Source organism: Diceros bicornis, chromosome 26, assembly GCF_020826845.1.
Source record: "Diceros bicornis minor isolate mBicDic1 chromosome 26, mDicBic1.mat.cur, whole genome shotgun sequence".
Lineage (NCBI taxonomy): Eukaryota > Metazoa > Chordata > Mammalia > Perissodactyla > Rhinocerotidae > Diceros > Diceros bicornis.
In genome coordinates, this window is record NC_080765.1 from 45,518,912 (window position 1) to 45,542,680 (window position 23,769).

Genomic DNA, 23,769 nt, shown 5'->3' on the forward strand with positions numbered 1-23,769 from the left:
ATTGTGATGGGGCCTGGTGGGGGGTTGCACATACCAGGGAAGCCTCTGGCCTAGAGACAAGCAAAGAGGGAGACCCTGTGTTGCCAGGGGCTGGCCCGCCACATGGGAGGTGGATGTTCAGCGGATGAAGACTGCCTCCCTCTTGCCCCCCACTCCCAGAGACCAATCTCTGCTGGACCTTCCTCCAGGATAGCTGGGCGGCTTCAGCTTCCTCCCACCTAAATCTCCCACTCTTTCCCCTCTAGGATAAGACAAGGCGCCTCCCCACAAGGTCTAGAGGGAGAGAAAAGTGGGGAAATAGAGAATTAGGAGAGGTGGGAAGGGGCGGGTCAGGGGAGGATTCTCAGGGCACCTAGGCAGCAGTGCACTTCCTGCTCTCAGCCCTCACCCTCCTTAGGCAGAGGCTGGGAGGCCCCAGGCCCTCTCTTGGGTCCCCTGGTCCACTTGGATTCAGTTGAATCTGGGAAGCGAAGGGTTAACATTGGGGCCTAAGCAGGGCCTGTGACTGGGGCTGGAATGCCATTGGCATGGAGAGATGGGGACTCCCTCTGCGCGGTTACCATCTCAATGGCACTTTCACAAGTCCCTTGAATCCCCACCCCCTTCGGCTCCACCTGGGAAAGAGGTGGGGAGGAGAACTTCCGCACAGTACTAACCTGGAGGGAAACCGAGGCACAGGGTGGCAGCCCTCGCCCCTCTCCCCCCTTCAAGGAGTGACAGAACTGGACTTGGTCTTTGTTCTCTCTGGGCGGGCAGGGGGTGGGGAGGCTCAGGTGGGCAGAAGAAACTGGAACTCAGCTTAGATGAGGGGAGGATGGAAGTGGTTAACTCCAATCCCATGGTATATCTCGCTCCCTTTAGAGGGGAAGTGTGGCCCAATGACAAAGGAGGGGAATGAGCGGTCATGAGAGCTGCCGCCGTGCCAGAAGGGTATGGGGGTGGACATGGAGGCCACACCACAACCCCAGGGCAGCATCACCTGCTGCTTTGGGGAGGCGCCCGAGGCCCCGATTTCATAGGCAGAGACGCCAGGTCTCCTGGCTCCTGGACCAAAAGGTGCAGATGAAACCTGGAAGTCCCCTAAGAATGCCCACTGGTTTACTACCCCATTTTACAGACAAGGAAACAAGCTCAGAGAGCTGCGGGAACCTGGCCAGGTCTACACGCAGGAAACAGGACAAGCCTGATGCAACCCCAGACCCTGACTTCAAAGCCTGGCTCTTTGCCCAGCACTGCAGGCCCAGCTTCCTGAGAGTAAGCCGGGCCTCCTGGTGCCTCTTCCCCCAAAGGCAGTGGTGGCAGGCCCCCCTCCCACGCACCACCCCATCCACCTCCCACCCCATTCCTCCCCAGACAGCCATTCCCTCCTTCCCCCACTCTCCGAGGCTCCCTGTGCTGGGAAGTCTCCACAGAGAACCGCATCTGGATCTGATTAGGCAGAAGTCACCCTCCACCCAGGTTCATTTTCACCGCGTCCGTGTCCCTGACGCAGAAAGCACTGTTTGCTCGTCACTCGCAGCAGGCAGCTTACCGGACTCTGGGTCAGACCTGGTGTCAACCCCACCGCAGGGCTTGGGCAAGTCACAGCTGCCCTCATCTCAGGTGCCTCCCAGCTGTGAAACAGAGGGAGAAGTCTGCCACACCTCCCTCCAGGGCCACCGGAGGCATCTGCCCAGGCAGCCAGCGCCTCACGCACCTTGGGGTCAGTACAGGTATTGACGCGGGACAAGAGTATCTTGTGAAGAACATGATGGTGGTTTCACTTGTCAACCTGGGCAGACTCCACTGACTGGGTAGCAATTAACTTTATTTTTTTTTTTCCTCCTTTTTTTCCCCCCAAAGCCCCAGTAGATAGTTGTATGTCATAGTTGCACATCCTTCTAGTTGCTGTGCAATTAACTTTATTATCAGTCCTAACTGTCAGCTTTCAACCAGCAGCAGTCAGCCACGGGATCTGGAGTTTGGAGGGTGTGGCTGCCCTCTCAAGGCTGTCTTCTTTCAGAAGACACATCCAATCAGGTCCTTCCTGTGTACTCTCTGATTCTTAGCTGAGAGGGGAGGAGGGCGACAGGACCTAAAGATGGTGGAGGAAGCAGCAAGCCAGCAGCAATGGGAACTGGGGCATAATACAGCAAAGAAGAAAGACAGTCATTCTACTTTCTTCCTGTGCCAGTGAGAGCTTTATGAAGGTACTAGTGCCTTCGGCTCCTGCCTGAGGACTCCAGGGGCACCCAAGGTGCAGGGTCAGCCGGGGACAGGGCCTAAAACATGTAAAGGAAGCTGGGCAGCCAGCTTGGGAGGTGGGCCAGCCCCACAGGGGAGAGGACAGTGGCCTGTATGGATTGGATGGTGGCCCCCCACGCTATGTCCAGGTCCTAAACCCTGGAAACTGAGAGGGGCCTTATTGGTTTTTTGGGTTTTGTTTGTTTGTTTGTTTGTTTTTTGAGGAAAATGGTCCTGAGCTAACATCAGTTGCCAATCTTCCTCTTTTTCTTTTTTCTCCCCAAAGCCCCAGTACATAGTTGTGTATCCTAGTTGTAGGTCCTTCTAGTTCTTCTATGCCGGACGATGCCTCAGCATGGCTTGATGAGCGGTATGTAGGTCTGTGCCCAGGATCCAAACCGGCAAACCGTGGGCCAGGGAAGCGGAGCATGTGAACTTAACCGCTACGCCACTGGGCCCGCCCTGGGCCTTGTTTGAAAAAAGGGTCTTTGCAAATGTAATTAAGTTAAAGATCTCAAGATGAGATCATTCTGGGTTTACGGTGAAATCCAAAGACAGGTGTCATAAAAGAAAAACAGAGGGAGATTTAAGACACGGACACAGGGGAGGAGACCACGTGAAGACAGAGGCAGAGACTGAAGTGAGGCGGCCAGAAGCCAAGGATCATCAGGAGCCACCAGAAGCTGGGAGAGGCAGGAAGCAGCCTCCCCTAGAGCCTCTGGAGGGAGCATGGCCCTGCCACACCTTGACTTCAGACTTCTGCCTTCCAGAACTGTGAAAGAATGCATCCTTGTTGTTTTAAGCCCCCCAGTTTGTGGTGATTTGCTACAGCAGTCATAATAAATTCACACACTACCTTTCTTGCTGGTGGGTCCCAGGCTCTCAGAGGTCCCCCAAGGTCAAGTTGGCTTCCTGACACTACTCCTGAGCTGCCCACTGAGATAGGGCAGCTGCCTGGTTACCTGAGCCCAAGCCACCTGAGTAACAAAGGGAACCTTATTCTGAGTTATATGCCCTGGGGAGAAACTGGAGGGGGACGGGGGCAGGTAAAGATGGGGAGAGAACAGGGGCATCCTCTCATGACTCACAGTGGGAGCTTTCCTGTCCCTTGCGGATGACTTCACAGCCCTTGCATGTGACACTGCTGCTCCAGGGCCCAGTATCGATTGTCCCTCAACACCACTGTTTTCCTGGTGCACCCAGGCCCTTGGGACCCCTGGATCTATTTCAGTTGCAAGTCTGACTTCTTAAGACTTGGAAGGCAGGATCCGAGTTTCCAAGAAGCCATACAAACGAAAGCGGAGGAGGGTCTTGGCGGTGGCATCCAAATCCTTTATTTTATAAGGGAAAATGAGACATTAGGGTACCCCAGTTAAAGCATTTTAAACTTTTGTTTTCATTTTCTCAAGCCACGTGCTGTGGGTTCCCCAGGTGGAGCCTGCCCAGATCACCAGCTGGCTTATCAGCACGAGGGATGAATTATATTCTCAAATAACCACGCAAGAGGCTTGCTGTAGGGCAGTGGGGGGAAATGGAATAAGACCCTAATCTTAAAGTGAGTGGATTTTCAGACTTGCTCCTTCCTCCCCCAAACTCGGGCTGCTCCCGTCACCCCCTCCCTCTTCTCCAAGCCGGGCCCTGCCCCACGCCTTCTGAATCTGCCCGCGGGGAAGGCGGAGAGGGTGTCCGGGCAGGGCTGCCTACTCACCAGCCCGCAGCCCCTCAGCGTCGGTGGCCTCGGGGAGGGCCGGGTGGTCAGCAGGGCGGCGACAGGAAGAAGTGAGGCGGGGGCGGCGGCGGCAGGGGCGGGGGGAAGGCGGGTAGCGGCCAGGGGTCGCGGGGCGAGGGCGGCGCCAGCAGGCTGAAGGCCGAGGGCCGTGCGGGCAGCGGCGGCAGCGGTAGCGGGGCAGGCTCGGCGACCAGGGGCGGGCGGCCGCGCGCGCCCACGGGCTCGGGCGTGGCGGCCACAGCGGCCTCGGGCAGCGGCGGCAGCGGCAGGTGCGCGGGCGGCGGCGCGGGCGCGGGCAGGCGCGGCAGGTCCTGCAGGGCGAGCGCGGCGGCGGGCGGCGCGGGCGCGCAGACCTCGGGCGGCAGCTCGGGCAGCGCCAGGTGGGCGCCGGGGCCCCAGGGCGCCAGCGGCTCGGGCCGCAGCGGGAGCGCGGGCAGCGGCGGCAGCTCGGCCAGGGCGAGCGCCGAGGGCGGTGGCGGCCCGGGGCTCAGGCCCGGCGGCAGGCCGGGCAGCGGCGGGTGCGGCAGGGACGCCGCGGGCGGTGGAGTCAGCGACAGCGACGCGCAGGCCCGGCCCAGCCGCGAGTGGGCGCGGACGCCGGCGAGCCGCGGGTGCGAGCGGGAGCGGGGTAGCCGCGCCGCCAGCTTGGCCGCCGCCGCTGCGCCAGGTCCCGGCGCGCGCCTCCCATGGCGGCCCGGTCCCTCCCGCAGGAGGCCACGCGCGGCGCTGCAGACGACCCAGCCAATCGGAGCCGTGCGCCGCCGCCCCCCAGCCAATCAAGGGCCTGTGCGCCGGGGGGCCTACGCGTCTCTCCGCCGGCACGCGCTACCCCTGACAGCCAATCAGAGGCAGCAGCGCTCGCCGCCAAGGTCTTCTTCCCGCCCTCCTTTGGCCCCAACCAATCACGGTGTCCTACGGTGTCGCCGGCCCCACACCTCTATCCTTAAGACTAGGCGCTGCACACGCGCAGTGGGCGCCCCCACCTGGCCTGAGGGTCCACTGAGCCGCGGCATCCCCACGGCCGCCCTGCCGCGCCCCCCTGCGGCGGCCAATGAGGAGAGAGTGTGTGGTTCTCCCCTTTTGGGGATTTGCCCTTAGTGATTCCGGACTGATGCTCCTGGGCATGCGTCAAGACCTACGCAGATTTCCACTCATTTAGCTTAAACAAAAGATGAAACGATATCATAATTCAAAAGCAAAGTTGTTGACATGTAGCATTTGTGGTAACGTTGCTACGAACAGTTGTAAATGACAGATGGGTGAGAATCGGAAAAAAGGAGCAAATGGTCAATCTGTTGGAAATTGGAATATAAAAACCTGTATTAGAACATTTCTAGGTGGGTTAGGAAGGACTTCACCCACTGCCCTCACTGAGACAGTCTGCTCGGTGTCCCCTGAGCCGAGATGTTAGCCTCTAATCCTGTCCTCCAGCAAAAAGATGTGCTTTAGGGATGGCCCGGTGGTGTATCGGTTAAGTGCGGGCGCTCCGCTGCTGGCGGCCTGGGTTCGGATCCTGGGCACACACCGATGCACCACTTGTCAGGGCATGCTGTGGCGGTGTCCCATAAAAAGTAGAAAAACATGGGCACGGATGTTAGCCCAGGGCCAGTCTTCCTCAGCAAAAAAAAAAAAAAGGATTGGCATGGATGTTAGCTCAGGGCTGATCTTCCTCACCAAAAAAAAAAAAATGTGGTTTATTCCATGCCTGAGGGCAGAGAAAGGTAAGACTATTTGGATACTTTTAAAGAGTTAGTAGTTCTGTGAAAAAGCAAAAGTCTGTAATGATTCTCAAATAGAGCAAACCAAATGAGACAGGCTAAGAGAAATCAGGCTGGAATTCCAATATTTACAGAATCTCCTAATGGTTGATCAACCCAAAACCGTGTGCATACTGTGGTGAGGTTTCAGTTTACATCTAAATCCCACTATTGTAAGTCAGGCCAATACAAAGTTGAGCTGAGCTCCTTATGGGGTGCCAAATCCCATCGACTCTGTTCTTCAGTTAAAACTTAACCAGGCTGCAAGAAGAGGAGTGGGCCTTGGAAGGGCACAGCTCAGAACACAGAGGCTCAGAGGGACTGGTTCTGGGACTGGCCAGGCTCTGGGTCAAAGCTCAGAATAGCAGGTCAATCCCCAATTGTGCAACCACCATTCTCGACCTAATCTAGGAGAGCAGTTTGCTTCCGTATTTCTGGGTGAGTAAATTGCAATCATGGGATGAGAAAGTGGTGATCCAGTAGCACTGATCTCGATACTGGATTAGTAACTGGCTTCTTACGACGTTTGAACGCACTCAGTAATGTGAGATATTAAATGTCTGGTTTATTCATTTCCAGGAGCCCCGTAAGTGCTTAGGATCTGCGCCCCTCCGCTCCGTCAAGAGATCAAGTAGATTATGTGTGCAATCATTTGAAGTGTCTAAGGGAACTGAGTTCATCAGGCTCGTAAGGCATGCTAAATATTTAGGGGGAAGTCGATCTGTCAAATTTCTAATCTAATTGAGCATTAATCAAAGAATGGGAAAGTTTTATATCCAAATTATAAGATTAATCAGTACAGTGATGTCTAGAAGGCAAGTGTAAAGGCTTCAGGAAAATTAGATTTTTAGTTTAATGACTTGAATAAATTGATTATAAATTAAAACACAAATAATGCACAGGTCCCCTAAATGGATGTGGTTCCCCCACTAGATTGTGACCAAATGACACCCCCTCCCCAAGGGCAGGCCTGAGTGTGTTCTGTTCTCACATCTCTCCCATCAGAGCACAGCTCTGGCACACAGCCACACCGATGTGTACTGAATGAATGAATGGAACGAGGTGCTGGGTGGAGGCTGCAGGCCCAGGCCCCCCACCCCAGCCAGCCGATCCCCACCCCCATGGCACACAGACACAAAGAGGGAAGCGCACTGCCTTTATTAATACTTCAGCCCGCAGGAGACCTCAGGCCAGAGGCCGAGCCCGAGGGTCTGGCCATCCTTGCCTGGCCCACAAGGCTCTGCCCAGAGGTGCTCAGGATGGGCAGTGGATGGGCTCCAGTGCTCAGCATTTCCCAAGAGGGCAGCGGCCTGGGAAGAGGGAGAACAGGGCTCTGGTGAGGTCTGGCCCCCTCCTCACCTCCCCGGGGATCTGAGCCCTCTGCCTCCTCTGGTCTCTGAGGTCAGTCACTCAGCAGACACCTACAGGCAGCCTGAGAGCCTGCTATCCCTCCCAAGGGCTGGGGGCCCAGTACAGCCTGGAAGGGTGACAATGGTGGCATGTGGCAAGTGGGGGACAGGGCCAGTGTGCTCCCTCTCACCTCCGTAGCCATTTCTCAGCAGGCCACTGCTGTCTCTTTTCACCTCGGGGCCCCCTAAGGCACACACAGACAAGCTAGGGCACCCGGTCACCAGAGGACTTCAGAGTCCCCTTGCCCACCCCAACTTCATTCCAGGCCCTGGCAGACCCCCACTCACCCAAAGGCCTGAAGCCCAGCTCTGGTCTCAGCTGCCCGTAGGGCCCTTGTGGGGAGGGACAGAAGGTGGGAGCACTGAGTCCCCAGTGGCCCTCGCTTCAGCTCTGTCACCTCCCCATCTTGGTCCAGTGTCCAGGCTCATGCTCAGGTCCCCTGCTCCGCCTGCCCCTCCTCCACCCCCACTCATTCCTGCTTATTCCCTCCTGTGCCCCTCCCACTCCCTCCGCTACCAGTGCTGCCCTCCATCTCTGCAGGGCTGTGGGGTGGGCCTGGGCCCAGGACCTAGCTCCCCAAAGCCACCCCTGACCCCCCGACAGCACTCTTCCACACACCCCATTACCTGGCTGGCTCCTGACCCCAGGATATGCACCTCCAGCCCCATATCCGGGCTTCAAGGCGGCCCCCCAGGGCTGGAGGGAGGGCCAGGGAGAGCCCCTCAGGGACCCGGCCTGACCTGCAGGAAGAGAGCTGGCATGGGCACCCGCCCACTGGTCCTGGACATCTAGGACGCCCCAGTCCTCCCGGGACCTCAGAGCCCCCGCCCACTCAGCCTGGCCCCCACGGCCCTTGCTGGGGTTCACTCTGCTCCCCAAACACTCATTTCTTACTGTTTCCTTCAGGGGCTGGAGCTGCAGCTCTGGGGTCCACAAGCGTTTCCTCCCCATACCCTGCAAGAGATCCAAGCGATTCCTGCCCAGCCCCTGGACGTCCCTTCTCCTCACCCCTGCACTGTCCCCCGGGTCTGACTCACCATTCCTAAAGCCATTGGCCCCAGGGAACCCTGGAGGAGAACAAAGAAGGTCAGCGCAGGAGCAGCCCCTGAGCCGGGGTCCCCCACACTCCCCACACCCTCCAGGCACCTGGCTGTGGGCGGGCCTCGGGGAAGACCCCAGCTCCCAGACCACCATTCCTGTAGCCAAAACCTGCAGGAGAAAGGTTGGAGAGGGGCTGGGGGGCAGCACTGGGGGACCAGCGGGACCCCTCGTGGAGAGACAGACTGACTCAGATGTAACCTGGAGAGGACCCCACAAGTTCCCCCACCCTCAGCCAGCTAACCCTGTGCAACCTCTGGGTCCCAACTTCCAGAAGCCTCCCTGACCTCCCTCTGGGCAGCCTCCCTTTCCACTCGGCCTCAGTCTGTCACTACACCCTCGCCTGAGACAGGATTGCACCCGGTTCTGGCCACCATTATGGCCCAGTGCATAGTGAATATGTGCTGGGTGAATAAGGAAAGAGACAGACGGACACAGCGAGAGATAGCACCAAGGAGGGCTCGCCGTGAGGGAGACACTAGCTCGTGCCCAACGTGGGGGCCAGGGGGGGCTCACCGACTTTCTGGGGCTTGAGGCCACCACCAAAGCCTGGAGGAGAGGAAACAGGGGTCAGAGATGGGGGGTCGGAGATAGCTGCAGTCTGTTCTCCCCTCATCCTGAGCTGGTGGAGGGGAAAGGAGGGGTGGGGAGAAGACCCTAGACTCACCCAGTTCTGCTCCTGGTCCATAGCCATTCAGAGGCTGGTACCCTGTGAAGAGAATGGAGATCAGAGGGGAGGACCCAGATTTTCCCTCATTCCTTGGGGGCCAAGTATGGACCTTAGGGACTCTGAGGAGGAAGAACGGATTCTCCCTATCCACAAAGAACAGAACCAGAAGAAATGAGCTTAGAAAGCAGCAAGAGAGACTGAGGATAGGCTCGGCAAGGGACTTCCTGGCCTTAAGGTGCCTAAACAGCCGAGGCAGCTGGGGAACAAGAGTGATGGAGGATTGACCTGATCTAGCATGGGGACGGGGAGCAGACAGACTCACACCTGCTTTCTGAGGTTTCAGTCCCCACTGGATGGCTGGAGTCGGTGCTAGGAAGAAAGCCAGGGGACAGGAGTGAGCTCAGGGCAGGGTGGGTCAGGAGTGGGGCAGCCTGCCCTGGGGGCAGGGGCTGGGGGGAGCTGCCATATTGGGGGCCACACGTGGTCTCAGGACCAGAGTTCAGCTTTTCCGCAGCTGGCTCACTGTGACAAGCCTCAGTCTCAACTGGAGAACGGGTACAGAGGCTTCTGAGCAGCCCGACCTGGCCCAGCCCCTCCTGGGACCAGGTCCCCCCAGTTGCCTCCTCCACACTGACCTGGGAAGTTGCCATTCTGCACTGGGGGAGGGGGCTGGGATTTTGGGCCCCAGCCACCCCCTTTATCAGAAGGGCCCCCTGGAGTGGGAGCCCTAGGGAGAAGCAGAGGAGGGCCCCTCTCATCGCAGGGACCTGGATGGGGAGGGAGAGAGCACTGAGCCCAGGCCAGCGCCCACCCCAGTCTGCCCTCCTGGACTCGGCTTGGCCAATTCATCAGCCTGCGGTGGCTTCTAGGGCAGACACAGCTTCCAAAGGAGGAGGTTGGCCAGGTCAGAAAAAGTCCAGCTCCCAGGGGCCACGACCTGCTCTGGGGACGAGGTGACCCAGCCACCTGATGTGGTTCCTGCTGTTTGCCCACCATCCCCCCTACCTCCCTCCTCATCATTCCCCTTCTAGCCCTGGAGGCCTCACCTGGCTGGGCCCCCAGCCCGTTTCCATTGCCATATCCTGGAGAGGAAAGCAGGGATGTGAGAGGCAGTATTTAGGGGAGGGGGGTTCTGGAAGGAGAGGCAGGAGGAGGTGCAGGACAGATATGGAGGGATCTCTCACTCACCTGGCTTCTGAGGTTTCACACCCCCTCCCAGACCTGCAGGAGAGACAGAGGCCGCTTCAGACCCTACCAGCCCTGGCCCTAAGAATGAGCCCTCTCTGGGGCTGGCCAGGTGGTGCAAGCGGTTAAGTGCGCCTGCTCCGCTGCAGTGGCTCGGGGTTCGCCGGTTCGGATCCGGGGCGCGCACCGACACACCGTTTGGCAAGCCGTGCTGTGGCGGTGTCCCATATAAAATGGAGGAAGATGGGCACGGATGTTAGCCCAGGGCCAGTCTTCCTCAGCAAAAAAAGAGGAGGACTGGCAGATGTTAGCACAGGGCTGATCTTCCTCACAAAAAAAAAAAAAAAAAAAAGAATGAGCCGTCTCCCTCCCCTACTGGGGCCCCCACTGCCCTCACCTGGTGGGAGCTGCAGCGCCCTCCCTAGCAGGGATTCTGGGAGGAGAGCAGGCATGAGGGCAGGGGCTGGGGTGGGTCAGACCCCACCCTGCCCCTTCTCTTCCCCAGGACCCCTCTTTGCCCCATGGGGCCCTGTGCCCCCTCCTCCCCTCTCGACCACCTCCCAGCACCCCAGGGCCCACCCCTGCCTCCCTCACCTGGCTGGGCCCTTTCGCCCGGGAAGGCTCCAGCTCCCAGCCCATTGCTGTACACTGGGGAGAGAGGGTGGGGGTCGCGAGGGGGAACGGGGTAGGTGGAGTAGACAGTTTCTGGGGGTAGAGGGAAGTAGGGGGGTCTAATCTTGACACCAATTCCAATTCTGGGGGTTTCCAACACCACCAGGCAATTCTCAGACCCCAGCTGGGTGTCCTATAATTTAACTCAATTCTGACACTATTTAACCTGGAGATGGCGTTATATCCCACAGGTTAAGGGCTCAGTCCCACAAGACTGTTCCCCTCCTCACCCATTTCAGGTGCCAATCGCCAGTCCAGGTTGTCACCTGTGCTTCTGACCGACCAGCTATAAATCGGAGGTTCCCATGACCTCCTCCTTGGGTTCGATTAATTTGCTGGAGCGGCTCACAGAACTCAGGAAAACAGTTTACTTACTAGATTACCGGTTTATTATAAAAGGATATAACTCGAGATCAGCCAGATGGGAAAGATGCACAGAGCAAGGTATGGTGGAGGGGTGCAGATCCTCCATGCTCTCCCCACATCCCTACATGTTCACCGTTCACCGACTCGAAGGGAAGCTCTCCAAACCCCGTCCTTTTGGGTTTTAATGGAGGCTTCATTACACAGGCATGACTGGTTCACTCCTTGGCCATCAGTAACTGACCTCACTCCCCAGCCCCACCCCCTCCCTGAGGTCAGGGGTGGGACTGCAAGTTCCCACCCTCTAATCACCAGCCCCAAGCCCCCAGCCTTAGGCGACCCAGGGGCTGTCCAAAAGTCACCTCATTAACACAACAAAAGACACCTTTAGCACCCTCCTTACTCACGAAATTCCACAGCTTTTAGGACCTAGCTCTGTGCCAGGAACAGGAGGAAGACTGAATATATATCTCTTATTATAAATCTCAGTATCACAAGCGGAAGAGAGAAAGAGTTTACCTGGCTTTTGCGGCTTCACGCCCTCACCAATGCCTAGAGAAGAGATGGGAGCAGGTGAGGCACCCGTGACCCACCCACTGGGCCTCTCCCCCAGAGCCCTGGCGTCTGGCCCCCAGCGTCCACTACCCTACCTGGTGCGTAACTGATAGGAACCCGAGGGCCTGTGGGGACCGAGAGGGAGAGGCTGAGGTGCAGGAGGCTGGGGTCTGGGCGGCTTTTTTCTCCCAGTTTAGGAACCAGAAAGCCTAGGGCCTCCTCTGCCCATGCCACCTGCCTTCATTGCCAACTCTGCCCTCTCCAAGTCTGGCAGGAGCCCAGAGAGGCATCTCAGAATAGGGTCTGGATGAGGACCACCTCCTCCCCAGCACTCTTCCTCTCTCCTCCTCTCCTAGTCCCCAGCTCTCCCAACCCCCCAGTACCTGCTCCGTAGCCATTCTGAGCTGGGAAGCCTGTGAGGTAGCCGTTCTGAGCTGGGGGGCCTGCGGGGTAGCCATTCTGAGCTGGGGGGCCTGCAGGGGGGGAGGGACGAGCAGGGGGTTTGGGATCCTGGCTAAGGTGGGGGTGAGGGGCAGGCCTGTAGTCCCTACTTCAGAGCCAAGCCTGAACCAGGGGTCCCCCAGCCCCTCATAACTATTCACCAGTCCTGCCCCTGGAAGGCCTGGAGGGAGGTGGGAGAGGACACCCAGACGCGGACCCCCACCCCAGACCCCACCAGTCTCACCTGGCTGGGCTCCCAGCCCATTGCCATTCCCGAAACCTGGGGGGACACACCGAGGTGGGGGTGTGAATGGGGGGAGGGGAGCTCAGGGTTTTGGGGAGGCGGAGAGAGACAGGCAGGGGGAGGCTCACCTGGCTTCCGGGGTTTCACGCCGCCTCCAAAGCCTGGTAGAGGGACAGGGAGCAGGTGAGGGACCAGGCCCCATCTCTGGGCCTCCCCAGAACTCCAGCCCACCCCCACCTGGTCCATAGCCATTTTGAGCTGCAGGGCCTCTGGGGATAAGGGGGGGTGAAAAGCTGGCCATGGGGCTGAGGGGGTGAGGCCAGCACTGAGGTCCCTTGGTCTGGCTCCCATTCCTCTCCCCATGGTCCTTGGTGCCCTGGAACATTCATGGAGCAGGTAGTCCCCTCTGCTCAGAGTCCCACACAGGCCCAGCGCAACGCACTTAGGTCTGCGGGAGGCGGGGGCAGAAAAAGCAGCCTGAGGGGGACGAGGGACAGGATGGCTCACCTCTCACCTGGCTGCTGGGGTTTCCTGCCCCCCTCCCAGGCCTAGGGAGGCCGAGAGGCTGACATTGCCTCTGCCAGGCCTCTCCCGACCCCCAGGCCCCAACCCTCCATCCTCCTGTCCTCCTGGTCTTCTGTGCCCCCAGCTCTTGCTTCTCTCCTTCCTCCCAACCCCTCAGGCCCCGGGTCCAGCTGCCCTCACCTGGCCGGGCTCCCAGTCCATTTCCATTACCGTATCCTGGGGAGGAAAAACAGGGGCGGGCTGAGGGTCAGTGTCTGCAGGGGTTCAGGAGGAGGCAGGACAGAGTCGGGCGGCCTCAGAGACAAGACTGGGGGTGCAATAGGGTCTCTCCCTCAACTGGCTTCTAATGGTTCATGCCCCCTCCCAGGCCACAGGCCAACTCCTCCATCTCCCTGCTCGGCACACAGCCCCCTGCCCTCCTGGGCCCCTGTCCCCGCTCCTCGCTCTCCCCTCTCCCACTAAGGATGCTGGTCTTCTGCCCCAGAAAAGGCCCCCCTCCCAGCCCTTTCCCCGATCCTGGGGAGAGATGGGAGGTGTGAGTAGGGGGTGTTCTGGCTTCAGAGGGACATGGAGAGAGACAAGACTGGGGCAGGACTCACCTGGCTTCTGGGGTTTCATGCCCCCTCCAAAGCCTGGTAGAGGGACAGGGAGCAGGTGAGGGACTCAGGAGCCCCCATCTCCAGGCCTCCCCAGGGTCCTCTCACTCTGCTCCTACCTGCTCCATATCCGTTCTGGGCTACCTGGCCTGTAGGGAGAGGAAGGGTGAGCTGGAGGGATTTGGGGTCCGGCTGAGGTGGAAGTGAAGGTCCCCTCTCTTGGACTAAGCCAGAAAGCTGGAATCCTAGAGGCTTTCTCCCAGCACCCCCACAATTATTCACCAATCCCGCCTCTCCAAGGCCTGGAGGGAGGAGGGAGAGGATGCCCAGACACAGACCCCCCCAGACCCCGTCAGTCTCACCTGGCTGGGCTCCCAGCCCATTCCCGTTTCCAAATCCTGGGGGGACAGATCAAGGTGGAGGTGAGAGGGGGAGGGGGTAGCAAACTTTGGGAGAGACAGAGATACAGGCAGGGTGAGGCTCACCTGGCTTCTGAGTTTTCACACCTCCTCCAAAGCCTGAAGGCAAATGGGGAACAGGTGAGGGACCAAGGAGCCCCCCATCTCAGAGCCACCCCCAGACCCCAGCATCCTGACTCCAGCTTCTCTCAACTCCCAGTACCTGCTCCGTAGCCATTCTGAGCTGGGAGGCCTGCTGGGTAGCCATTCTGAGCTGGGGGGCCTGTGGGGGAGGGAGGGACAAGCAGGGGGTTTGGGACCCTGGCTAAGGTGGGGGTGAAGGGCCGGCCTATGGTCCCCACTTCAGAGCCAAGCCTGAACCAAGAGTCCTGGACACTTTCTTCCAGACTCTCTTAACCACTCACCAATCCTGCCCCTGGAAGACCTGGAGGGAGGTGGGAGAGGACACCCAGACGTGGACCCCCACCCCAGACCCCACCAGTCTCACCTGGCTGGGCTCCCAGCCCATTGCCATTCCTGAAACCTGGGGGGACACACCGAGGTGGGTGTGTGAATGGGGGGAGGGGAGCTCAGGGTTTTGGGGAGGCGGAGAGAGACAGGCAGGGGGAGGCTCACCTGGCTTCTGGGGTTTCACGCCCCCTCCAAAGCCTGGGGAAGAGATGAGCAAGTGAGAACCCAGAAGCCCCTCATCTCTGGGCCTCTCCCCAGAAACTCAGCCCCTGCTCCCAGCTTCCACCCCCATCTGCTGTCTACCTGGTCCAAAGCCATTTAGAGCTGCGAGACCTACGTGGAGGGTGACACAGGAAAGTTGGGGGTGCTGAAGCAAGAGTGGCCCCCAGCCTCCCACACCCTGCCACCTGGATCCTGGCCCTCCCCTCACATCCCTCCATTCAGCCTGCATAGATTCACAAAAGGAGTAGGGGAGGTGATTGGTGGACCTGTGGCAGGAGCCCCCTCACAGCTGCCCTCTGCCTTTTGGCTCTGAGACTCCCTGGCGGCCTTCAATGCCGCCACTTCTCCCGGCCCCCACGCTGGCCGCTGGCGAGCCCAGCCCTGGAAATGCTCTTCCTCACATTCTCCGACTCCCACTGAGTCCTGGAGCCAAGAGTTTCTCACATATAAACAAGGTCTTTCACGCTCTGCTTAAAACCCCAAGGGTGTGTCCCACTGCCTGGGATAAACCCCCCAGGGCTCCAGCCCCCTCCTTGGGGCAGGCACTCAGGTAAGGGGCGGGGGGGGGCAGCACCCTGACTTCCCCCTCCGAGCACCCCCATGCTAGCAACCCCCTGGGTGGGCCCCCAGGCCATTGCCAATGCATATCCTGAAGAGAGAAAGCAGTGTGAGGACATGGTTTGGGAGGGGACAAGGACAGGGGTGGGTGGGGACAGAGTCAACATGGGGGACAGGAGGGCAGGGTCTCTGGCTAGCCTGGTGTCTGAGGTTCCAAACCCCCTCCCAAGCCTGGAGAAAGACCAGGCGTGTGACTGGACCACATGCAGACCCCTCCTTGCCCCCATCCTCCCCGCAGAGATCAATTTTCTGCCCTCCCCTAGCTCCTCCTCTGCTTTCTAGAACCCAGCTTGGCCTGGTGCCCTCACCTGGCTGGGCTCCAACTCCTGGGAAGGCCCTGGTTCCCACCACGTTCCCGTTGTCAAATCCTGGGGAGACAGCAGGAGGGAGTAAGAGGGATCAGAAGTGGGGGGCGGGGGACAGGGACAGAGGGACAGGGTAGGGCTCACCTGGCTTTTGGAGTTTCACGCCCTCTCCAATTCCTGAGAAAGAGACAGGGACCAGGTTATGGAGCTTGGAACCCCTTGAATCCCCAAACCCAAGCATATGCCCCCAGCTCTCACCCCCCTCCCCTACGTGGTCCCTGGCCACCATTCTGAGCCACAGGGCCTGTGGAGAGAGGGCGGGCGGAGGCTGGAGGTGGGCCAGTGTGCGGTCCCAGCTGCCAGGTGGGCTCACACCTCCTGTGCTTCCTCAGCCCGGGACCTTTGTGCCCCCCACCACCAGTTCTTCTCAGGGAGCATGTCCTGAGAAAGGCCTGAAAGTCTGGGAGACCCTCCCCAAGACCACAACTCAAGCCATAGGAGGGGCAGCAGCCCAATGAAGGGAGCAGTCCTGGGAGGGGTGACACAGTGCCGAGCTGGGGACAGGGTGAGAGGGCGGGGCTCTCTCCTCACCTGGCTTCAGGGATTTCACGCTGCCTCCCAGGCTTACGGAGAGACAGAGAGAAGTTGACACTGACCCCAACCAGCCCCTCCACTAAGAATGCTGTCAGGACCCTGAACCCCCCTTGCCTGCCCCTCCCTGCAGCCCAGGACCCTGAACCCCACTTGCCTGCCCCTCCCTGCAGCCCCGGCCCCAGCCACCCTCACCTGGCAGGGCTCCTGCCCCCGGAAAAGCGCTGACTCCTAAACCATTTCTGATCCCAAATCCTGGGGACACAGAAGTAGGGGCTGTAAGCCATGAGGTGGGCAGGTTCGGGCACACAGAGGGGGCTGGGATGGAAATGGGGGGGGAGTGACAAGACGGGGGCAGGACAGGGCTCTCCACCCATTTGGAGGTTTCATGCCCCCTCCTAGGCCTGAGGAGAGACCAAGAGGCTGAGCCCCCTGCCCTCCCCCCAGAACCCAAGTCTCTCCCCTACTGGTTCCCTGATTCCACCTCTGCCCCCTCCCTTCTCCCTCCCTGAACCCCAGGGAGGTGCCTCAGGTGTCCTCACCTGGCTGGGCTCCCAGCCCTGGGAAGGCCCCAGCTCCCAGCCCGGTGCCATATCCTGGGGAGACAGAGCCAGAGGACAGAATGAGGAGGAGGGGGCTGGGGCTTCAATGGGAGCAGACAGACAGTGATGGCTGGTGGACAGAGGGTCGGGTGTAGAGCGGAGTCTCACCCAGCTGCTGAAGTTTCACACCTCCTCCAAAGGCTGGGGAGAGAGATGTGAGAGATGAGGGGACCCCAGGGACCCAGCCTCTTCCTGGGGCTCCATAGCCATGCTGAGGTGAGGGGTGAGGCCGGGGGTGCTTGGGGTCCCAGCTGAGGCGGGGGTGAAGCAGGGGTGTCCTGTTCTCCCTTTCCCAAATCAGACATCAGGAACCCTTATGGCCCCTCCCTCCACCTCCAGTGGAGTCACCAGCTCTGTCCTGGGGGACTCTGGGAGAAGACCCTCCCAATGCTGACCAGGCCGTATCCCCCCATGTCCATACCCATCCCTCTTCCCCACCTCACCTGGCTGGGCTGCAGCACCTGGGAAGGCGCCTGCTCCCAGCTGGTTCCCGTTCCCAAACCCTGGGGAGACAGGGCAGGCAGGGTCAGAGAGGAGTAAGGGAGTAATGGGGGGGCCGGGCATAAGAGATGGGGAGAGACAGGTAGGCTGGGGGGCTCGCCTGGATTGTGGGCTTTCACATCCCCTCCAGTGCCTGAGAAGGAGGTGGGGATCAAGGGACGGTCTTACCCCATTTCAGGGGTGCCCTTAGACTCCCGGCCCCAGCTCCCCCCCACCTCAGGCCCATCTCTACCTGTTCCACAGCCATAATGAGCTGGAGGGCTTGTGGGGAGAGGGAGGGATGAACTACAGAGGTTTGGGGTCCCAGCTGGGGTGGGGGTGCAGGACCCAGCCAGAAACAGCAAACCTGAAGGCTCCCCATCTGCCCCTCCCCAGATCATTCACCAATCCTGCCCTCCTACCCCACCCCCGAGGCCTGGGAGGGAGGCAGGGAGAGGACCAACTCCCAGACCCCACCGCTCTCACCGGGCTGGGCTCCCAGCGCATTCCCGTTCCCAAGTCCTGGGGGATAGATGGAGGTGAGGGGTGTGAGAAAAAGATGGAGAGACAGAGAGAGAGACAGAGAACCACGCAGGGCACGGCTCACCTGCCTTCTGAAGTTTAACACCCCCTTGGAAGCCTGGGGGAGACCCAGGGAGCAGATGAGGGACCCAGAATCCTCTCCCTCAGGGTCTCCCCAGGACCCCCACCCCCAGCCTGCTCCCAGCTGGTCCAGGGTCACACAGCGAGCCAGGCTTGCCTGCCTGGGGGCTGGGCTTAGTGTGCTAACAGAGGAACAAGCAGGGACAGGAAAGAATCTGGGGTGCCCAGGGCAAGGTACAAAAGTGAGATGACACCAGAACAGTCTTGATGGATTCTTGGGGGGAGGGGAGTGTGTGCAGGAGGGAAACGAAGAGGCCTGCCAGAAGGGGCCACAGGGGGGCTTCTCTGCCTGGGGGGCATCAGTGCTGTCCCCGCCTATTTCTGAGATGGCTGCCCCCAACCCCCAAATCCCATTTGCCCATCCCTTACCAGCTCCTAGGCCACTGGGGAGGCCGTAGCCTGGGGGCAAAATGAGAGGTTGAGCCTAGGGGGGCAAGAGGGGCCAGGAGCTGGGGTGCCCCACCCTCATTTGGAGGACACAGATCTGCCCCCACCTTGCCCACCCTCTCAGCCAGCTTTACCTGATCTGTAGCCATTCAGGGTCCCTAAGCCTGTGGGGTTGGGGAGAAGGGGGGTGACTTAGGAGAGGGCAAAGAGGGCTGAATCTGGATGCTCCCCGGCCCGTTCTGCAGAGGCCCCCACTGGGCCTCAGTTTCCCCTCTGGTCACAGGAGGGGCAAGGACAGAGTCAGGTGAGCAGAATAGAGCAGGGAGAGCAGAGGCTGAAGGGTTGCTAGGCGTGGAGGGAGGTGTCTGGGCCATACCCCTAGGGCACATCCTCAGGGACATGTGCACCTCTCCCCTCCATTCTTACCTCAGAGGGTCTTTGGACCCCTCCCTTCCTGGAAATCTCATCCTCCTCGTCCCCTACCCCCCAAGTCTTTCTGTCCTGCAGCTCAGATGCATCAGGTCTCAGGAGGGAGCCCCTTTTCCCACCCTTAGGAGCCCAGGTCCCTGGAGTGAAGACCCTTCTGTGACACCCAGCCTCCACCTGCCCCAGCCCTGGGCCTTGCTCCAGCTCGCCTTGTCCCTTCCCCTCCCCTCCCACCTCCAGGCCTTTGCCCTGTCTTGCTCCCAGGGACGTCCTTTCCCTTTCCTGTCACAACCTGCCCCCCTTGAAGACCCAGGTCCAGGCTCCTCCTCTGCGCTTGATGTTCTCATGCCCAGAGCTGAGATTCCTCCCTATCCCAACTCCGTTCCAATGGTGGCAGGTGTCCGTGCTCCCCACACTTGAACTGACCATGGACAAGGAGGGACCTTGTGCTCTCCTAGGCCCCACATCTGGATCCCAGAGCTGAGGAACATCTGGTGCTCTCCTCCAGAGAACTCCCAGACCCCTGGGGGGAGACACTAGGCCCTCTTCCTTGACCCCAGTGCCAGGAGGGTCCACTTACCTTTCCCCAGGCCAGGAGACAATGGAGGTAGCCCTGGGGAGCAAGGAGGGCGCTGACTCAGGGGCAATGACCCCAAAGATGGAGAGGGGGCAGGACCCAGGCGTCTCTCCCCCAGCACCCCAAAACCCTGCCCAGCCCAGACTTCACACACCTGACACCCCGCCTCCACAGCCCCAGCATCTGACCCAATGCTGTCCCTAGACCCCCAGCCCCAACCTCAGCTGTTCAGACCCTCTAGCCCTCTGCCCGGCCGTACCGCCTTGCAGGCTTTCAGAAGTCAGGCAGAGCAGGAAAAGGGTGGTGGGGAAGGCCTGGGCGCCCATGGTGCCGGGCAGAGTGGGAGGGCACACGGCCTTTGGGCCTTTAAACCCCCTGCTGGGTGGAGGCCTTCACCCAAGCCCCCCAGCTGTGAGTAGCAGAGGCTCTGCTGGCAGACCCCGGGGGGCCAGCCCCCACTCCCTGTGTGCAGGAGTCCAGCCCCTGGCCTCCTCCCTGCCCCACCCCTCATCCATCATGGGCGCTGACAGCCAGGACAGACAAGCCCCACCTGGCCCCCCGAGGCTCCTCCACTCCTGTCAGGGACTGGGGCCTGGCGCCAGGCCTGGAGGGCTCAGATGCTCCCCCAGCAGCTGGCAAGGGGCAGGCGGGCACTCCAGGCCCAGCCCCAACACAGCTGGGGAGAAGGGGGAGCCAGGCCCAGAACTGTGGGTGTGGCTGGCAGGGGAGACTCAGAATGAGTTACAGTGTTACACCTTTAGATAGCCAAGGGGGCAGAGGCCACAGAGTGTTAGGGAGTTACAGGGGCGGCTGGTGAGGCAATAGTGTAGCAGAGTGTACCTGACAGGCAGACAGGTCCATAAGAAGAGCCAGGGTGTTATTTCTCTATCCCTGGAGACAGCAGGGACCACACCTGGAGATGGCCCTTCCTCCCCAACGGAGGCTGGGCTTGCAAGAGTGGGCCTGAGCCTCCCCTCCACGAGGCATGGTGGCACAGAGGGACGTGTCACCCAGCGCTCAGGAGGCCCTCCCAGCTTCCCTTCCATCTGCTCAGCTCCAGCAGTACCAACTCTAACTTTGGGGGACAGACTCTGGGGGGGCCACTGCTCAGGGTGGGGTGGGGCAGGATTGCCAGAGGGTGCTAGTAACCCCTCCCCATTCCTAGGTGGCGGGCACATGAGCCTGAAGCCTGAGCTGGGTGCAGGGGGCTTGGTGGGGAGCTGAGGACAGGAGGACAGGAGAGGCAGGCCTGGGAAACCGGGAGTGGGAGGTCTGGGCACCAGCCCCCACCTCCTCCAGTGAGTCTGTGGACCTCACCCACTAGCAGGGACAGCAGTGACTCCAGCCCCCTGGACTTTTGTCCAGAAGGCCCTATACCCTCTCTCTGCTGGCCTGCCCCCTGCCCAGCCAGCCCCTTGTGGCACCTCTGGCTAAGGAGTCCAGCCTGCCAAACCAGGCAGCCTGGTGGGGAGGGGGCCTGGAGAGGGGCTACAGTGAGGAGAGGGCAGTAGGGAGGGGGCCTCTCGGTGTGAGGCCTCTGAGCCCACAACACCTAGGGGGCCATGTCCCCCCGCCAGTGGACTGCAGGGCCTTTACGAGGTCCCCCCGCACTCACAGTCCCCCCAGCACCGAGCCGTGCCTGCACCTCACCTCCCTCTTGCCTCCCACCCACAGACACCCTGGGCTGCACCCCTTGCTGCCCTCTCTCCCCACACGAGGGCCCCCACCCAGGGATCACGCTGACATGAGCACACCCACCTCCCCACACAGACTCACCTTTGCACAAGGCCCCTCCACTCCCGCTGGGCCCCCTCAGCCCAGTGCCCCGGCGCAGCACCCCCCATGCCCACCTCCTACCCTGCCCAGAAGGCTGGACCTTCCACCCCCCCCATGAGAGCCCAGGACAGCTGGGACTATGCATTCAGGCTCCCCGGGAGGGCTTTCCTGCCAGGCCCCCTGCTCCAGCCCGAGGCAGCAGGCACTGGCTCCTGGTCTCACAGAGGGCAGCTGCGAGGCCCCATGGTTGGTTGCAGGCTAGGCGCTAGATTCAGATGCAGATCGGGCTCGCACACCTGCTCTCTCTGGCTGGGGAGCTCAAGCAGGAGTCCGGCCCCCCGAATCTGTCCACTGTCCTCTAAAATGATGACACTAATAGTAGCACTGTCTCAGGACTATCGGGGAAGCTATTTCTGACCCCATTCTACAGATGGGGAAACAGGCGAGAGGAGAAGGGTCTTGGCCCCTATTGTGCAACTTTGGAGCAGTGGGGCTGGATTTCAAGCCAGGCAGTCCACGGGGACCCCCGAGTCCACAGTCCTCCCTTCTCTGCTAGTCCACACACTTCTGCATGGGTAGCAGACCCAGTTGCCCCAGACACACCAGTGGGCATGGGCGTCGCTCTCTGCCCGCCCCACACCAGTCTGGGCTCAAGGTGTCTGCTTGAGAGCTGGGATAGCTGAACGCCTACACAGACCCAGACACATGGCTCACCCGCAGGGTGCCAGGGAAGCCTGGCTCAGGAGGAGGCAGGCAGGGCGACCAGGAGGGGCCACGCGGGAGGTATGGGCTGGGTGCCTGCTTGGCCACCGCCAGCGGGAATGCCAGGGCCCGCCACCACTGCCAGGCTGCCTGGTGCTGGCATGGGCCTGTGGAAAATGCCAGCCAGCCTGGGGCCTCAGGCCAGCCTGACGCTGCTCAGGACCAGGGCTGGGCACAGTTGGGCACCCCCCCACCCCCAGCACAGCCGGTCGCCCCAGCTCCCCCTCAGCCCCACCCAGGCAAGGCCGGCCTGGGAGCACAGAGCCTCTGATGGAACTGAGCCTGGGCTACACTTTGCTCCCAGGCTCTGAATGGAGAGCAACTTTGAGGGGCCAGAGCTGGGAGCCCGGGGCAAGGCGACAGTTGGGGTGCTGGAAGTGCAAGGTGGAGGCCCACGAAGTGCGTCGCCTGAAATGGCACAGCCTGTGTCAAGAGGCTCCCGGCCAGCTGCTCACAGCAGCAGCACCTGCCGGGCTGGGAATTCGGGGAGGACAGCTGGGGGGACGGCCAGGCGCCTGCAGAGCTGACACCTTCTGAATCCACAGCTGTACTAAAGGTCTCCTCTCGGCCCTCTCTATCTGGCAGCTCTTCAGCCCAGATCCCTGCATCGCCACCTCTGGGACACCTTCCCTGGCACCCCCAGGCACCAGCACCGTGCAAAGCTGACTTCCGTTAACTCCCTGCCCCCCACCTGTCAGTTTATTAAAACCTTATGCCAGTGAGAAATATGGCGTACACATAGAAGCGTGCGTTAAGACAGAGATGTATAACATAAATCACTACAAAGCCAGCCCCTACGCAGTCGGCACCGAGGTCAAGACACAGAACACGGCCAGCTCCCCAGAAGCGCCCATCAGTCTCCTCTTTCCTGTTGGGGTAGCCACGTTTGCACTTGTGGCTGTCATTTCCTTGCCTTTAAGTCACGTTATTCCTGTTTCGGGGCCCCATCCCTCGATGGACTCTTCCCGGGGAGAGTCTGGGCCAGGCGCGGTGCTGTTGCGGTGAGGGGACACACGGGGGCGCGCGCGGCTCAAGCCGGCTCTCACCTGCACGTGCGGGCCGGACCCGGAGTCGGGTGCCTGGGCGGCGGTTGCCGGGCTTCTCCTGGACCGAGCCCCGGGCAAGCTTTGGTCTGGAACCCTGTGGGCCCGTGCGTCTCTGTCTCTGTGACCCCGAGGTGGGTGCCCGGGGTCCTGGTCTCTCTTTTCCAGGGGCCTCCTTTTGGCCCAGGCAGCTGCTTTGAAAACTGCAAAGCACTATGCAAATGAGTGTTACTGTTATTATTAAACAATGGGTAAGCTCCTACTGTGTGTTCGCCCGTGCTAAGCACTTCACATGCATGTTCTCATTTAGTGCTCATAAGCCCCAGGGAGGTCGTTACTATTACTGCTATCCTCATTTTACAAATGTGGAAACAGGCCCAGAGACATAAAGCAACTTGCCCACAACTGCACAGCCTCCGTGGGCAGAGTAGGGTTTGAGCCCTAATTTCCCTGACTCCACTGCTCATGCTCTTACCTGCTATCTGTACTTAACTTTACATTATAGTCCTTCCACACAGGGAAATGTCCATTGGAAGCATGTTTTTGAATCAAAAAAATACTTTTTTAAGTCACTGTAAATAAGACTTTCAAGAATAGGCAGTTGGGAGCCACCTGGTGGGCCACCTGGTGGTGTAGTGGTTAAGTTCGCATGCTCGGTTTCGGTGGCCCCGGGTTCACGGGTTCGGATCCTACATACTGCTCATCAAGCCATGCTGTGGCAACGTCCCATATATAAAAAGTAGAGGAAGATTGGCACAGATGTTAGCTCAGGAACAATCTTCCTCACCAAAAAAAAAAAAAAAAAGTATGGGCAGTTGGAAGGGGGCCTGAATCCAGGACTCCTGGAGATGGGCCTGGCAGGGGGTATGGCAGCTAGAGAGAGGCCTGCCTGCTCCCCAGGCCTCCTGACGACAAGCCTGGAATCTCTAACAAGGATCCAGCCTGAGTCACAGGAGCTGTGGCTGCCAGAGATGCTAATG

The 23,769-nt window shown here is 60.1% G+C and overlaps 3 protein-coding genes across 3 annotated transcripts; all 3 read right to left on the minus strand.

Moving 5' to 3' along the window:
- Nucleotides 1-1,350: 1,350 nt before the first annotated feature.
- LOC131422032 (uncharacterized) lies at nucleotides 1,351-4,965 on the minus strand. Its single transcript, XM_058568884.1, has 5 exons — nucleotides 4,859-4,965; nucleotides 3,932-4,678; nucleotides 3,312-3,554; nucleotides 3,080-3,200; nucleotides 1,351-2,995 (listed from the first exon to the last, which is right to left on the minus strand). Exons 1-2 carry the CDS (start codon nucleotides 4,963-4,965, stop codon nucleotides 3,979-3,981), a joined length of 807 nt encoding a protein of 268 aa, XP_058424867.1. The 3' UTR covers nucleotides 1,351-2,995; nucleotides 3,080-3,200; nucleotides 3,312-3,554; nucleotides 3,932-3,978.
- Nucleotides 4,966-6,852: 1,887 nt separating this feature from the next.
- On the minus strand, nucleotides 6,853-16,666 carry LOC131422033 (glycine-rich extracellular protein 1-like). Its single transcript, XM_058568886.1, has 31 exons — nucleotides 16,616-16,666; nucleotides 15,741-15,786; nucleotides 15,627-15,659; nucleotides 15,486-15,545; nucleotides 14,826-15,026; nucleotides 14,503-14,535; nucleotides 14,090-14,149; nucleotides 13,954-13,986; nucleotides 13,831-13,866; nucleotides 13,588-13,617; nucleotides 13,472-13,504; nucleotides 13,053-13,088; nucleotides 12,476-12,508; nucleotides 12,348-12,383; nucleotides 12,046-12,135; nucleotides 11,758-11,787; nucleotides 11,627-11,659; nucleotides 10,667-10,720; nucleotides 10,470-10,505; nucleotides 10,076-10,108; nucleotides 9,934-9,969; nucleotides 9,212-9,256; nucleotides 8,885-8,926; nucleotides 8,734-8,766; nucleotides 8,266-8,328; nucleotides 8,157-8,186; nucleotides 8,014-8,073; nucleotides 7,746-7,859; nucleotides 7,407-7,451; nucleotides 7,250-7,303; nucleotides 6,853-7,019 (listed from the first exon to the last, which is right to left on the minus strand). The coding sequence occupies exons 1-31, from the start codon at nucleotides 16,664-16,666 to the stop codon at nucleotides 6,994-6,996; spliced, it is 1,545 nt and encodes a 514-aa protein (XP_058424869.1). The 3' UTR covers nucleotides 6,853-6,993.
- LOC131422034 (glycine-rich extracellular protein 1-like) lies at nucleotides 15,455-19,534 on the minus strand. Its single transcript, XM_058568887.1, has 10 exons — nucleotides 19,468-19,534; nucleotides 19,212-19,244; nucleotides 18,340-18,369; nucleotides 18,188-18,217; nucleotides 17,642-17,677; nucleotides 17,119-17,178; nucleotides 16,616-16,816; nucleotides 16,269-16,328; nucleotides 15,627-15,659; nucleotides 15,455-15,545 (listed from the first exon to the last, which is right to left on the minus strand). The coding sequence occupies exons 1-7, from the start codon at nucleotides 19,532-19,534 to the stop codon at nucleotides 16,719-16,721; spliced, it is 354 nt and encodes a 117-aa protein (XP_058424870.1). The 3' UTR covers nucleotides 15,455-15,545; nucleotides 15,627-15,659; nucleotides 16,269-16,328; nucleotides 16,616-16,718.
- Between the last annotated feature and the right edge of the window lie 4,235 nt (nucleotides 19,535-23,769).